The sequence below is a fragment of the Hipposideros armiger genome, unplaced genomic scaffold (assembly GCF_001890085.2).
Source record: "Hipposideros armiger isolate ML-2016 unplaced genomic scaffold, ASM189008v1 scaffold_42, whole genome shotgun sequence".
Lineage (NCBI taxonomy): Eukaryota > Metazoa > Chordata > Mammalia > Chiroptera > Hipposideridae > Hipposideros > Hipposideros armiger.
In genome coordinates this window covers 1491004-1504508 of record NW_017731392.1, presented here as the reverse complement: position 1 = coordinate 1504508, position 13505 = coordinate 1491004, and the positions used below count along the sequence as shown (strand labels likewise).

Sequence of the window (13505 nt, the reverse complement as noted above, 5' to 3'; positions counted from 1 at the left end):
AAACTCCCCAGGAGGGGGAGAGCTTTGAGTATGGCCTCTCAGAAGTATCTGAGATAGTCAGATAAAGGAAGCTCTGAAAAAAACGGCTTTTTGCATCTTTTGAATCTGAAATGTCTTCAATTTAAAATCATCTTCATATCAACTCTGGGGGATCCCAGTGGGTTCCGAGAGAGAAATGGCTGGAATGAAGTGATCACTGGACAGATAACTGGGTAGTTATCTTGATTCTGTCCCATTAAGTAGTCATTCTCTTCTTTGCTGTTACTGGTAACCTTTGGTTAAGATGGTTTGAGCTGAACTATTAAGTCTAAGGGAAACATGCCAACCTGTCACCATCAGTGCAGGCCTGAACCAAAGGAGACTCTTGTTGTAAAGGGAAGAAAAACACCCTGGGCAAGTTTGGGTTCCTAGGCTGAGGAATTGCCTTGTGTGCCTGGCCCCTCAAAACTTGGGGGCCCTTGTGCTTCATTACTCTTCATTAAAACCAAAACACAATTCCAGTGCCTACCCACAGAATGACTACAATTTAAAAGCTTCAAATACCGAGTGTTAGGAAGGATCTAGCTAAGTCCTGGTGGAAGTGTAAAGTGGTACTACCCTTTTAGAAACTTGTTTTACGAGAGCCGAATGTGCCTATATGCTATGACTCAGCTTTGTCACGCGTAGGTATATGCCCAACAGAAATGCGTATGTTCCCAAAAGACATGTGCTAGAATGATCATAGCAGCACTATTCCCAGACGGGAAGCTATCCAAATGCCCTCCGTTAGAATCCATGAATCGTTAGAATCCATGAATCGTAGTGTATCTGCACGTGGAATTCTGTAGAACGAAGACCGACAAGTATAAGTAACGTCACAGCAGGATCTCACCAACTTAATGTTGAGTAAAATAAGCCAGACTCAAAAGAGCACCTACTATGATTCCACTTAGGTAAATGGGCAAAGGAGTAACTGAAAGGGGGCACGACAGCAACTCCTGGCGTGCTTGTGACGTTCTTGAGCTGGGTGTTGAATAACCGGGCGTGTTCCGTTTGTAAAAATTCATTGAGCTGTCCACTGCCGCCTGTGCACTTTTCTATGTTTCAGTGGGTCCGCGTAAGGCACGCCCACACTCCTGAAGCAGCAGCTCTCTTTCCCAGCTGGCCTGCTTTCCCACTCACCCCACCTCACGTCCCTGCCCCCATCTTCCCCACGCCCGTCTCCAGGCTCCCTCCTCTCTGCTCTTCCTTAAGCCTACCAACACCCGGGAGGATTTTCTTTAGGTCAGCTTGGAGGGAAAGGTGGAGAGAAATAAAATTGAAAAAAATCTCCATCCATTAACTTCAGCTGTTGGTGGTTGAGCATCAAACTGAAAGCCAGTTCCTCTCACAGCGCATGTGCTGACGGGCTTATATGAAGTCTTGTTCAAGATCCAAGGTCTGTGGGCCCCACTTTCACATTATAGTGCTTGATTTTCTTAATGTTTTCATTTTGAGATACTTGTAGATTTAGATACTGTTGCAAGAAATAAGACAGAGATCCCGTGTATTCTTTACCCAGAGTCCTCCTAACATCTTACAAAACTGTTAAAAATCACAACCAGAATGTTGACATTGATAAGACAAAATAAAGAACATTACGGCCTCCACAAGGGACACTCATGTTGCACCCACTTCCCGCCCTTGATCCCTGGCAGTGACTAATCTGTTCTCCAGTTCTGTAACTTTCTCATTTCCAGAATGATGTGTAAATGGAAACATACACTGTATAACCTTTTGGGACTTGCATTTTTCAATCAGCGTAATTCTCTAGAAATTCATCTTGGTGGTTGTATGGCTCAGTAATTCGTTCCTTTTGATTGCCAAGCACTATTCCACAGCATGGACACACCGTGGTTTCTTTAACCATTTCCTATGGAAGGACATTGGGGCCGTTACAAATGGAGCTGCTAGAAACATTCCTATCCAGGTTTTCCTGTGAACCTGTCTTCATTTTCTCTGGGATAAATGCCCAGGAGTGCAATTACAGGGTCACATGGTAGTTTCATGTTGAATTTTTAAAGAAGCTGCCAACCTGTGTTGTACAGTGGGTGTGTGTACCCTTTTACATGTCAAACAGAATGTATGAGTGACCCAGTTTCTTTGTTTCTTCTCCAGCATTTGGGTTTGTCACTAGTTTTTTGTTTAGCCATGCTGATAGGTGTGCAGTAATATCCCGTCATGCTTTTAATTTGCATTTCCTTAATGGCTAATAATGTTGAACACTTTTCATGTGCATATTTATAATCTCTAGATTCCCTTCAGTTAAATGTTACTTTCTATTTTGCCCATTTTCTATTTAGATTTTTAAAATCACGTGGCTATTTTAAAAATCGTTTTATAAAGCCAGTTAAACTTCACAGAAAACTGATCAAATAGTCCCCATAACCCCCCGCCCAAGTTTGTCTATTAACATCTTGCATTAATGTGGTACAGTTGTTACAACTCATCAATCACTACTGATAAGTTATTAACTAAACCTCATAGTTTACGTTAGGGGTCACTCTTTGTGTTGTACATTTCTATGGGTTTTTGACAAATGCATAATGTCATATCCACCATTATAGTATCATACAGATAAACTGCCCAGAAATCTTATGTGCTCCAGCTATCCATCCCTCCCCCCTCGCCCTGGCATCCACTGATCTTTTTATTATCTATAGTTTGAGCCTTTGCAAAATGTCATATAGTTGGAATCATACAATATGTAGCCTTTTCAGACTGGTTTTTGTTTTTTGGCTTTTTTTTTCCAGCTAAGCCATCCTGCCACCTGTTGGCAGCTCAGCAGCAGCTCAGCTCAGGCCGGGAATCAAACCAGCGAGTGACCCTGTTGCTCAGAGCTCACACTCTTAAGTGAGCTCTTAACCAACTGAGCCACTCCGCCGGCCCTAAGACTGGCTTCTTTCACTAAGCAATATGCAATTAACCCTCCATCGGGTGTGACTGATCTCACAGATTCATTGCACACAAAGATGCCGCTATGAAATACGTCTTTACTGTACTAAGTCACAAACACAGCTGGCGATAGGTTACGGTAGAGGGGGAAGATATGGAAGAGATGAGTCATGATACTTAACTGTTAGATATTTAAAAATTTGTGTGCAATGAATCTGTGAGATCAGTTGTGCCTGATGGAGGATTAAGGTTCATCTATGTCTTTTCATGTCTTTATAGCTTTTTTTGGTGTTGAATACTATTCCATTGTCTGAATGTACCACAGTTTGTTTACCTACTGAAGGACATCTTGGTTGCTTCCTGTTTTGGACAACTAATGATAAAGCTGCTATAAACCCCCATGTGCAGGTTTTTGTGTGGACATGTTTTCAGTTCATTTGTGTAAATACCTAGGAGCATGATTGCTGCTGGATCATATGGTAAGACTATGTTTAGCTTTGTAAGAAACAGCCAAACTGTCTTGAAAAGTGGCTGGCTGCACATTTTGCATTCCCACCAGCTGTGGGTTCCTGTTACTCTATATTCTTGTCAGAATTTGGTGTTTCGGCGTTTTGGATTTTAGCCATTTGATAGGTGTTCGGTGGTATCTCATCGTTTTAATTGGCAATTCCCTGGTGATGAATGATGATGAGCATCTTTTCATCTGCTTATTTGCCATTTCTATTATTTTGATGAGAAGTCTGTCCAGATCTTTTGCCCATTTTTTTTACATTGGGTTGTTTTCTTATTGTTGAGTTTTAAGAGTTCTTTGTATAATTTGGTTAAAAGTGCTTTACATGTTTTGCAGATATTTTCTCTGGCTTGTGTTTTTCATTCTCTTCACAGTCTTTCACAGAGCAGTTGATAATTTTAATCAAGTTCAACGTAAGTTTTTTCTTTCAAGGACCATGCTTTTCATGTGTTTAAAAATTCACCACCAAACCCAAGGTCATCGGGATTTTCTTCTATGTTCTCTTATAGAAGTTTCACAGTTTTGTGTTTAACATTTAGGTTTATGATCTCGGTTAATTTTTGTGAAAGGTGTAAGATCAGTGTCTAGAATTTTTTGCATGTGGATGTCCAGTTCCAGCACCATTTACTGAAAAAACTGTCTTTTCTCCATTGTACTTCCTTTGTTCCTATGTCAAAAATCAGTTGACTATATTTATGAGGGTCTATTTCTGGGCTCCCTATTGTGTTCCATTGAACTATTTGTCTATTCTGTCACCAGTACCACATTGTCTTGGTTGCTATAGCTGTATGTTGTCTTGAAATCTGGTAGTGTCTGTCCCTTGATTTTGTTTTTTTCAATATTGTGTTGGCTATTAGTAGGTTTTTAAAATTGTATATGCAAACTTTAGAATCTGTTTGTCAATATCTACAAAATAACTTACTGGGATTTGGACTGGGGTTGCATTGAATCTATAGCTCAAGCTGGAAAGAATTGACAGCTTAACAATATTAAGTATTCTTACCCATGAATATGAAGTATATCTCTCCATTTCTTTGCTTTCTTTTGTTAGAATTTTAGTTTTCCTCATATAAGACTTGCACATATTTTTTAGATTTATACCTAAGCATTTCATTTTTGGGTGCTAATGCTGATGTATTTCACTTTTTGTGTGCTAATGCTGATATATAGGCAAGTGGTGACCTTTTAGCCTTATATCCTGCAACCTTGCTATAATCACTTTAAGTTCCAGGAGTTTTTTGTTTATTTTGTCGATTCTTTGGGATTTTCTACATAGACAACCCTATGTCATCTGCAGCAAAAGGAAAGTTTAATGTCTTCCTTCCCAATCTGTATACCTTCTGTTCTTTTATTTCCTTTTTTAAAAAACATTGTATTAGCTAGGACATTCAGTACAATACTGAATAGGTGTGGTGAGTGGAGACACATCCTTGCTTCATTTCCAATCTTTTTCTGAAATTAACTGTACTAGTTGTTGGCTTCAGTATCCTTCCTCCACTGGTCTTTGAGCTTCTCCCATTGTGTTTGGCAGAGCAGGATGTGATCAATAAATGTTGTGCATATGACTGTCAATCTTCTATTTTTCAACCATGAAATAAACATATATGTGATTTGTCTGTATATCCCTAAACAGTGTTTCATTGTTGCCTGTTTTTAGTCTTTATATAAATGGGCTCAAACTATACATTTTATTTCTTTCACTTACACTTGTTTTTGAGATTTATCCATGTATTACTGATTTTTCACTGCTGTATAGTATTTAGCTCTGTAAATAACCCCCCAGAAGATCTTATTCAGTCCCATACCTTAAAATATTACCTTCCAAACTTGTGTCTCTAGTTGTGATCTTTCTTATAAGCTCTAGACTCCTATCTACTATCTAGAACCTGTCTACTCAACATATCTACTTTGATATATAATAGGAATCTCAAATTTAATGACCAAAAGATAATTTTTGATTTCCTACCTTTCCTCTACCACTCCCAAGTTCGCTCCCTTTTGTCTTCCATTATCTCCCCAAGACACCATTCACCCCGCTATGCCAGAAACAAAACCAAGATCACATTTGGTTTTATGTTGAGGTATAAGCAAGAGGACAGACTGACTTGACTGAGGTAAATATGGTGGGATATGACAAGGCAAAGTCAGGGAAACGGGCAGCGGGCAGAACCTGTAGGACGTGTAGGCCGTGGTAAGGAGTTCAGGATCAGCCTGAGTGTTATAGGAAGCCACTGGAGGATTCGGCAAGCAGGACGGCCAGTTAGAAGAGAGTAGTCCAGGACAGTTAAGATGATGGTGGGCACTATAGCCACAGCAGTGGAGATGGAGAAAAGTGAAGAGATTTGGAAAATATTTTGGAGATGCAGGATTTGCAGATGGATTGGATGAAGGGGTGTGCAAAAAATAGACATAATTCAAAGGTGACTTCTTGTCTCTTCTCCCATGATATCCCTGTCCTTCTGGACCGCCTATTAATTGCACTCATACATTAGATGCTCTCATTCCTTCTCCCGTGATTTTTGCCTACTTTCATACTTTCAATCAATTAATATTAGAATGCTATTGTAGGTGATTTGGTAAGATCAGTCTCCCAGTTCACAAATTCTCTTCAACTGTGTCTAAATATACATTGAGAACTATCAAATTTTGAATTCCAATAACTTTTTCATTTATAGAATCTACTTTAAATTTGCCTAATTTTTTTTCCTTATTTTTATATCTAATTATCTTAATTATTTTATGATCTTTCAAATTATTCTATATGCAGTTCTTAAAGAATTAATTCTCCTATTTGCATCTGCTGACTTTTCCTCCTGGTAGTTCATTGCCTCCTATAGATTTTGTGTGTGAGTGTGTGTGTGTAAACTTAATCTCAGAATCTTTCACCCTATGGAATTCTATGAGACACTATCTGAAACTGTCCCTACAGAGCAGTTTTGTATTCACTTCTGCTAGGGTGCCAGAACTGACTTTGTTATTTTCTTGATTTGTAGTTCCTACAGTATATACTTAGCACCAACCCAGACCTTAAACTTACCTGTGGTGCAGGCCGGGGATTCTGATTTCTCATAGATAACTTTGTGTTTCTGGGCTCTTGGACAGTTATGCTAGTCCTGTTTGAATACATGAGCTCTTTGTGGCTTTATGGAAGGGGTTAAGTTATTGTTTCCTTTTCTCCTGTAAGCCTGAAACCACGTCTTTTGTCCCAACATAGATATTAGGATCTGGGCCCCTGTATTCTTCAACAAAACTTCAGCGGTTTCAGGGAATTTACTAGAGAGTAGGAACCCTTTCTTGAAGTAGCAGGCAATTTTTGCCTCCTTAGAGATGATGGCTGATACTGATTTGTGTGACTAGTAAACATTTCCTATTAATTGGTTAAGTTTTTTATTTATAGATCCACATTGAGTACTCTGGCACTTGATAAAGAGATTTTCCTACAGTTTCCCTTTAGATCCCACTGATGCCAGCATGTATTCTGGGAAATTGAGGAGGTCTTGTCTTGAATCAGGGAGTGTAAGATTGTATTGGGATTATTTGGAATGGATGTGTGATGTAATTCTTATTACTTTTCTATAATTTCTATTATATTCTTAGAGGCAAAAGTGGGGGAACTATAAGCAGTCACATTCTCAAACAGCTTCATGGGAGTATTTACATTTGAATAAGCTTATTTAACCATCTAAAAGGAATAAGGATGTACTATACTGGTTCAGTTAATCCAAGATCAGAGACTTGCACCCTTGTAACCATTATAATAGCTCTTGCTGAGAGACTAGAATATTTTTTTGAGAAACATTTGTGGATATCTACATATAACAAAAATTATACTCAGAACCCCCAACTTTAATATTTCTTTAGTGCTAAAAACTTAAAATTTTCCTACAGGCAACAGTAATGATAACTGATACTCTGAATATATAATTATTTTTATATAATTTTTTATATAATAAATTTTCTATAATAAACCAAAAAGGGGAGGATAGTACAACATGGGTATCCATGAACCCCATTACCCAGCTTAAAATATTAACATTTTCATGTTTGTTTTGTTTCCCACATGCATACATTTAAAAAAACATTACCATATTATTATCACATCCACAAAATTAACAGCCATAAATTTAATAATATTCATTACTCAGTTCAATTTTCCCCATGTATCTATTATTATTAAGCTGCACTACAACTCTTAACTGGGTCACTTAATTGAGAATACTTAGTTTTTACTGTTTGTGTTTTACTCTTTGTGTTTTTCTTTGGAAAGCTGGAATGTGTGATTTAATTTTGTATAACTCAAAAGGTTATTTTTTTAATGTTATAGTCACACTAAGTCTTCCTTTTACCTCTGACCCTATTTCCCCACTCAGAGGCGATGGATGTGTGATGTAATGCCTATTACTTTTCTGTAATTTCTATTATATTCTTAGAGGCAAAAGTGTGGGAACTATAAGCGGGCAAGTAACATTTTCCTGTCTATGCTTCTAGAAATAGTCTACTTTTCTAAAATTCAAACTGTCTAAACATCTGACTTCCAGCTCTGTCCTTTCAATTTGGAAAAAACTTTAACTTGTTTCTTTAATATATTGCTCCCTACATATTCATAGAAAATATCAAGTCCTATGAGCTATGTTAAATAGTTTGGCTTGTGGAAATAGCAAATAATAAATAATTTTAAAAATTCAACTCAAGTATACTGGCTCAGCTACCCAGTGCTATGTACAGTGGATGGTCTATGTAAAGTCAAGAGTTTCCTTTTGGTCTTTTACAATTTGAATATAAATCCTAAAAAAATGAAAAAATTAACCATTTAATTAGTAAGAAAAGAGGCATTGAGCTTTTTTAGAACCTTTCTATCTGAACTAAAAACTTCAGTCTTTTGCTTTTTCTAGTGCTCATTTCCTACAAATAACACACAGTTGCATGTTTTACAGTTTCAATCTTATTTATTATTCTCTTGTGGAATGCTAGGTTTAATCTTACAGTATGGTTGTCAAAGCTACTGAAATGTGACAAATGTCTAAATGCTGCAGAACAGTGTAACTAATGATTTTAAACAGAAAAGTTATTTTACAGCTGAGGTCTGATGGTTTTTAAACCAATGCCTATGTGTATGGCCAGCCACAAACCTTGGGGATGTTTATTACCTATACATGTATATACAAATATCTCCCATACATATATATGCACATAGGCATGTATTAATTTATGTGCGAAATTTATAAAATTATATACATACACATACATGCACATCTATATACATATACCTACCCTCACCATTGAGCTCACTTTTCTAACACTAATCAGCGTCAGGCCCAATTACTATTGCTGCCCAGTATAACTACATGATTTTACTGCCAATACCAAGCACCTTTTCAGATGCAGAATAGGTATGTCTGTGCATACAGATATGTGTTATTTGTGTATGTTTGTATATATACATATAAGGAATTATTTCTCCCTTTTATGCTTCAGTCATGCATTGCTTCGATAAACAGTCTTTTCACCATAGGTTTTGAAGCTCTAAACGGTGTAAAATCTACTTCTGGAAAACTGTATATGTTCATAGTTACAAAAAATATATTATATATATATATATGTGTGTGTGTGTGTGTGTGTATATATATATATATATATATATATATATATATATATATATATATATGACCAAAACCTACTGCGTACATATGTTCTCTGAATCTGGCTATATCTTAGCCATTAGATAAATTAAAAAAAACAACAACACCCTCTTAATAGGATGTTATTATGATAGCTTTAAATAGACCATTACCTGTATTTAGAATACTTGATGTATTTTAAAAGTTGACAAAATGGTGTTAAAGATTTGAAAAACACTACGCATCTGCATTAAATATATAAAGGTTTCCACCAAGGGCCTGGTTCAATTCATTGTCAAGGATTTTCATGTTCTAAGAGTGACCAATGTCAGTCATTATTCTTAAAATTATGGCTCATTAAGGCTTTTATACAAAAAAAGCCCTATTTTTAATCATTTATAAAAACAAGTTCCATTTAAAAGAAAAAATGTACATGAACACTAAAGTACACATGGATGTTAATCCTGTACGAAGTGACTGTGTAAAGCTAGGAGGCTCGCTCCCAGAAGGAACACCTCATGGTAGCATGTGTAAACCTGGTTTGGTTCCTCTGCTCTGCAGCTATTCAGCATGTAAAATTTAAACCATTTCACATTAACATTTAAATTTAATACAGTGCAAATCTTTGAGAATAACTTGTTCCTCCCAGTGAAACAAGAACCAGCGTTATGCTGAATATTCTTCATATCTATTTACACATTGAGCTAAAAGTTCACCATAAACTTTGAAATTTGCTGAATATCAGCAGAAATGTAACCGAACTAGCAGCAATTGCATTTACAATATTTGATAGTTACTTGAGAGAATGCATAAAATTTTCCAGGCTGTACTCTGACTCATATTGCTCTTGATCCCAAAGATCACTCAGGTTTTCAAGAATTGATTTCATACTTGCTTTTCCAGAAGCAGAGGTGTCAGCTTTTTCTGCTTTGCCATCCTTAAGAAAAATTGGCAGAAAGATAAAATGAAATATTAACTTCAGAAATTATATTTCCCTTTAAAATATCACACTTGTTTCTAACATTGCACTTATTCAAGAGTTAAATACTTCAAGTGATGCAGAAGTTCATGATCTCATAAGATAGGTCTACGGAAAAATAGAATAAGCTAATAATTTTATTCATCATTTTAAGCCTTTTATTTGGGAAGAATTATAAGAACACTACAAAGAACTCATTGTTAATTGTGTCATATTGGCTCTGTGTTTTTCTCCCCTGTGTATGCATGTATAAATCAGATATATAGCCAAATAATCAGTTTTCCCCCAAAACCATTCAAGAGAAAGTTTGTAGATATTATGCCCCTTTATTCCTAGATAGAAATAAGCATGTATTCCTAAGGACATTCTTTTAACCAAAGTACAAAGATAAAATTAAGGAAATTTATATTAAAATAATCTTATATATATAGTCCATCGTCAAATTTTGCCGATTGTCCCAATAGACTCCTTTATGGCAACAGCTCTTGCTTCCCTGGGGAACACGCCCCTGAGCCCAGTTCTCGCTAGAAGTCACCCCTAAGAATATTCTTACAAACAGAATAAAAACATTTGAACACAGCAATCCATGTTTGAGTCTTCTTTTTTCTAGGTTACACATATCTTGTTCTTTCAAACTTATGTGACATGATTAAAGAACCTTCCTCCATTCTGGCCATCTCTTACTAATTTGTTACTGTTTAAAATGTAGCACGCAGAACCAGACACAACATTCTAAATGTGGCTTAACACACCTTGTACAGTGGAACTATTTTCTCTCAGATTTGGACATTACAATTCTGTTAATACAGCTAGTTTATCAAAGGCCAATCTCATCATAATTATGCCAAGTGTGCAGCTGATTTTCTGAACCTATATAGGATTTAAATCCAACCTTATTAGTTTTACATTATTAGGCTGACCAATATTTCCAGCTAGTGCATCTTTTCTTTATGGATTGTTATCTGATATATTAGTTCCATCCTCCACAATAACGGCTATTTATTGAGAATCTATACTAGATACCCTTTCTAAGTGCTTACATATATTATTTCATTTTACCTTCCTAACCATTTAGTAATATAGGCATTATCCTCCCAAGGGAACAGATGCTCAAAGATGTTAATTTGCCTAAAGTCACCAGTTAATAGGTGGCAGGGCAAGAAACACATACCCAGGTCTAACTGACTCCAGTGACAGCTGTCCTTTAGCAAGAAAGGACTAAGGAAAGAAACCTTGGGGCAAGACACTGGAGACATCAATCAGAAAGTCTAAACTTCAAAGATCCCCCAGTATCCTGGAGAGTTTTATCTGGACATCAAAAATTCCCTCAAAGAGTTGTCTAGTTGATACTGAAGTGAATACCTTTTGCTGCTCCCTTCAATACTTTCACCAAGCAGTTCCAGGAAATCTGTAAATGCATTAAAGATAGAGCAAATAGTGTAAAGTCTTTACCTTATCAAGAGTAAACAGATCGAGAAGTTGATCTGTCCCCATACTCTGCAAACTAGAGTTCTCTTGGCTGATAACTGTATTTGCTATGTTCATCTTGAATTTCTGCAAACCCATTATTTTCTCTTCCAATGTTCCTCTGGTTATCAATCGGTACACGTTAACCACACGTTTCTGAATGAGAAAAAGAAGTTAAGCAACTATAGCACAAATAAATTGATAAAATTAGAGGTTCACAGTCAGGGGGCTTGCATATTTGCACCAAGTACTTAATTAACTACTATCTAATTAGGGCTGGGTTTTATCTGGCCCCATGAGCTTAAAATGTTTGCAGAGAATCACAGAATATTAGGAATGGATAGTGTCCCAGTTTTCTTAAGTCCAAGTTACCTTATTTAATGCATGAGGAAGTGCTGCCACAGAATTAAGTGACTTGCTTAAGGTCAAACACTTAGGTTAACATCAGAGTAGGAACGTAAACCAAGGCTTCCTGTCTTTTTAGGGGAGTATTTTTCTCAGTTCACAGGTTAACACCTGTGAGTGGTGACTTTTTACCTGCCCAATGCGATGGGCCCGGTCCATGGCCTGTAGATCACGCATGGGATTCCAGTCATGCTCCACAAATACCACTGTGTCAGCGCCTGTTAAGTTAAGCCCCAGGCCACCAACGTGAGTTGTAAGTAAGAGAACGTCTATGGATGGATCATTGTTAAACCTAAAAGTGTAGATGTTAAAAAATAAAATTAGTACATTTCTTTCTAAGGTACCTATATAACAGACATTGGACTATTTAATAGAAATTAAAGAGCACAAATGAGAACATTTCTTTACAAATCCATAATATAGACATCTGTGACCACTTGAGATGAAACTACCGTCTTTTAATATACACAATATCTTTAGTCATAGAAAGAATGTATTCTGGAACATGTCTGATATCTCATAAACAGAAATAAGTCCAGCTGGGTTGTATTTTAGGATATCAGATAAAGACTAAGTTGCAAAAATGTAATAAACACTAATTATAATTAAACAAAACCCAACTATGGACAGTTAAAGTATGGAGACAGAAGAGGATAATGGGGGAAAAGGCTAGACCAGTCAGGGAAAGTAGAGAATGAGGGTGTCGAGGAATGCTGCTTTTGTATTAGTCCTAGAAGATAATGACAAAGGACATCTAGTAGCTTCTAGGAAAAAGAAAAACTAACATTATTACTAACAATACTACCAAGCTACCATTTATTACATTCTCACTATGAGTCAGGCAAGAGCTTTGTACTTTTCATGCATGCCATTTAATTGTTACAATATCTCTGTAAGGATATTATCATTGTCCTTAGAGACTCGGGCTCTGTGCATGATAAACAGGCCCAAGAGAACACTGCCTAAATAGCAGTCAGGCCTCAGACCTGAATCTGGCTGCCTCCAAAGCTTGTTCGTGGACTCTTAACTGTATTGTGCCTAACAGTCTCTTGGGGATGCTTGTTAAAAGTGGTATGGGACAGAACCTAGGAATCCACATTTAGAAATATGAGATTTCTAAAGCAGAGGGTGCAGGCCACACTTGAGAAACACTGTATTAACCAATTTTGCTTCCTAGCTGGGCCAGCTTCCAACTTGTTCTCAGCAGAGACAGAGATTAGGACGCAGATTTCAGCTAAGCCCCTTGTTTCCTGCCACCCCAGCTCCCTAAAAAAAGTGAGGTGGAAAGTAGTTATCTCTATTTTTTGTTGATGCCTTAAATTTCTTTCATACCCTTCGAAGTGCCTTTCCTATATAGTCACACTTTATTTTTTTAACTAAACAAACTATTTATCCAATTATATTTCTGCAGTTCTATATTTTTAAAAGGGTCTGACTGGGTTGAATTATACAATAATAAAACACAGTTGCAAATATTTAAACAAAGAAAATACTTCGTGAGGCAAACTTCGATGTGAGTACCGTATTTGCCGGCGTATAAGACGATTTTTTGGCCCTGAAAAATATGCCTCCAAGTGGGGGGTCGTCTTATACGCCAGGTACACTTCAGATA

At 36.8% G+C, this 13505-nt stretch overlaps 2 protein-coding genes across 2 annotated transcripts in view; one reads left to right on the top strand and one right to left on the bottom strand.

The window, feature by feature from the left end:
* Positions 1–13505, top strand: part of FGFBP3 (fibroblast growth factor binding protein 3) — a 119137-nt gene that overhangs the window by 1069 nt on the left and 104563 nt on the right. The gene's annotated exons all lie outside the window — the stretch shown is intronic.
* The window catches only part of BTAF1 (B-TFIID TATA-box binding protein associated factor 1), an 87073-nt gene continuing 83403 nt past the window's right edge, over positions 9836–13505 (bottom strand). The window contains exons 34-36 of the mRNA XM_019639000.1: positions 12026–12185; positions 11474–11644; positions 9836–9979 (exon numbers count right to left, since the gene is read on the bottom strand). Of these exons, the coding sequence (XP_019494545.1) occupies positions 9836–9979; positions 11474–11644; positions 12026–12185 (475 nt within the window). The remainder of the gene's footprint in view (positions 9980–11473; positions 11645–12025; positions 12186–13505) is intronic.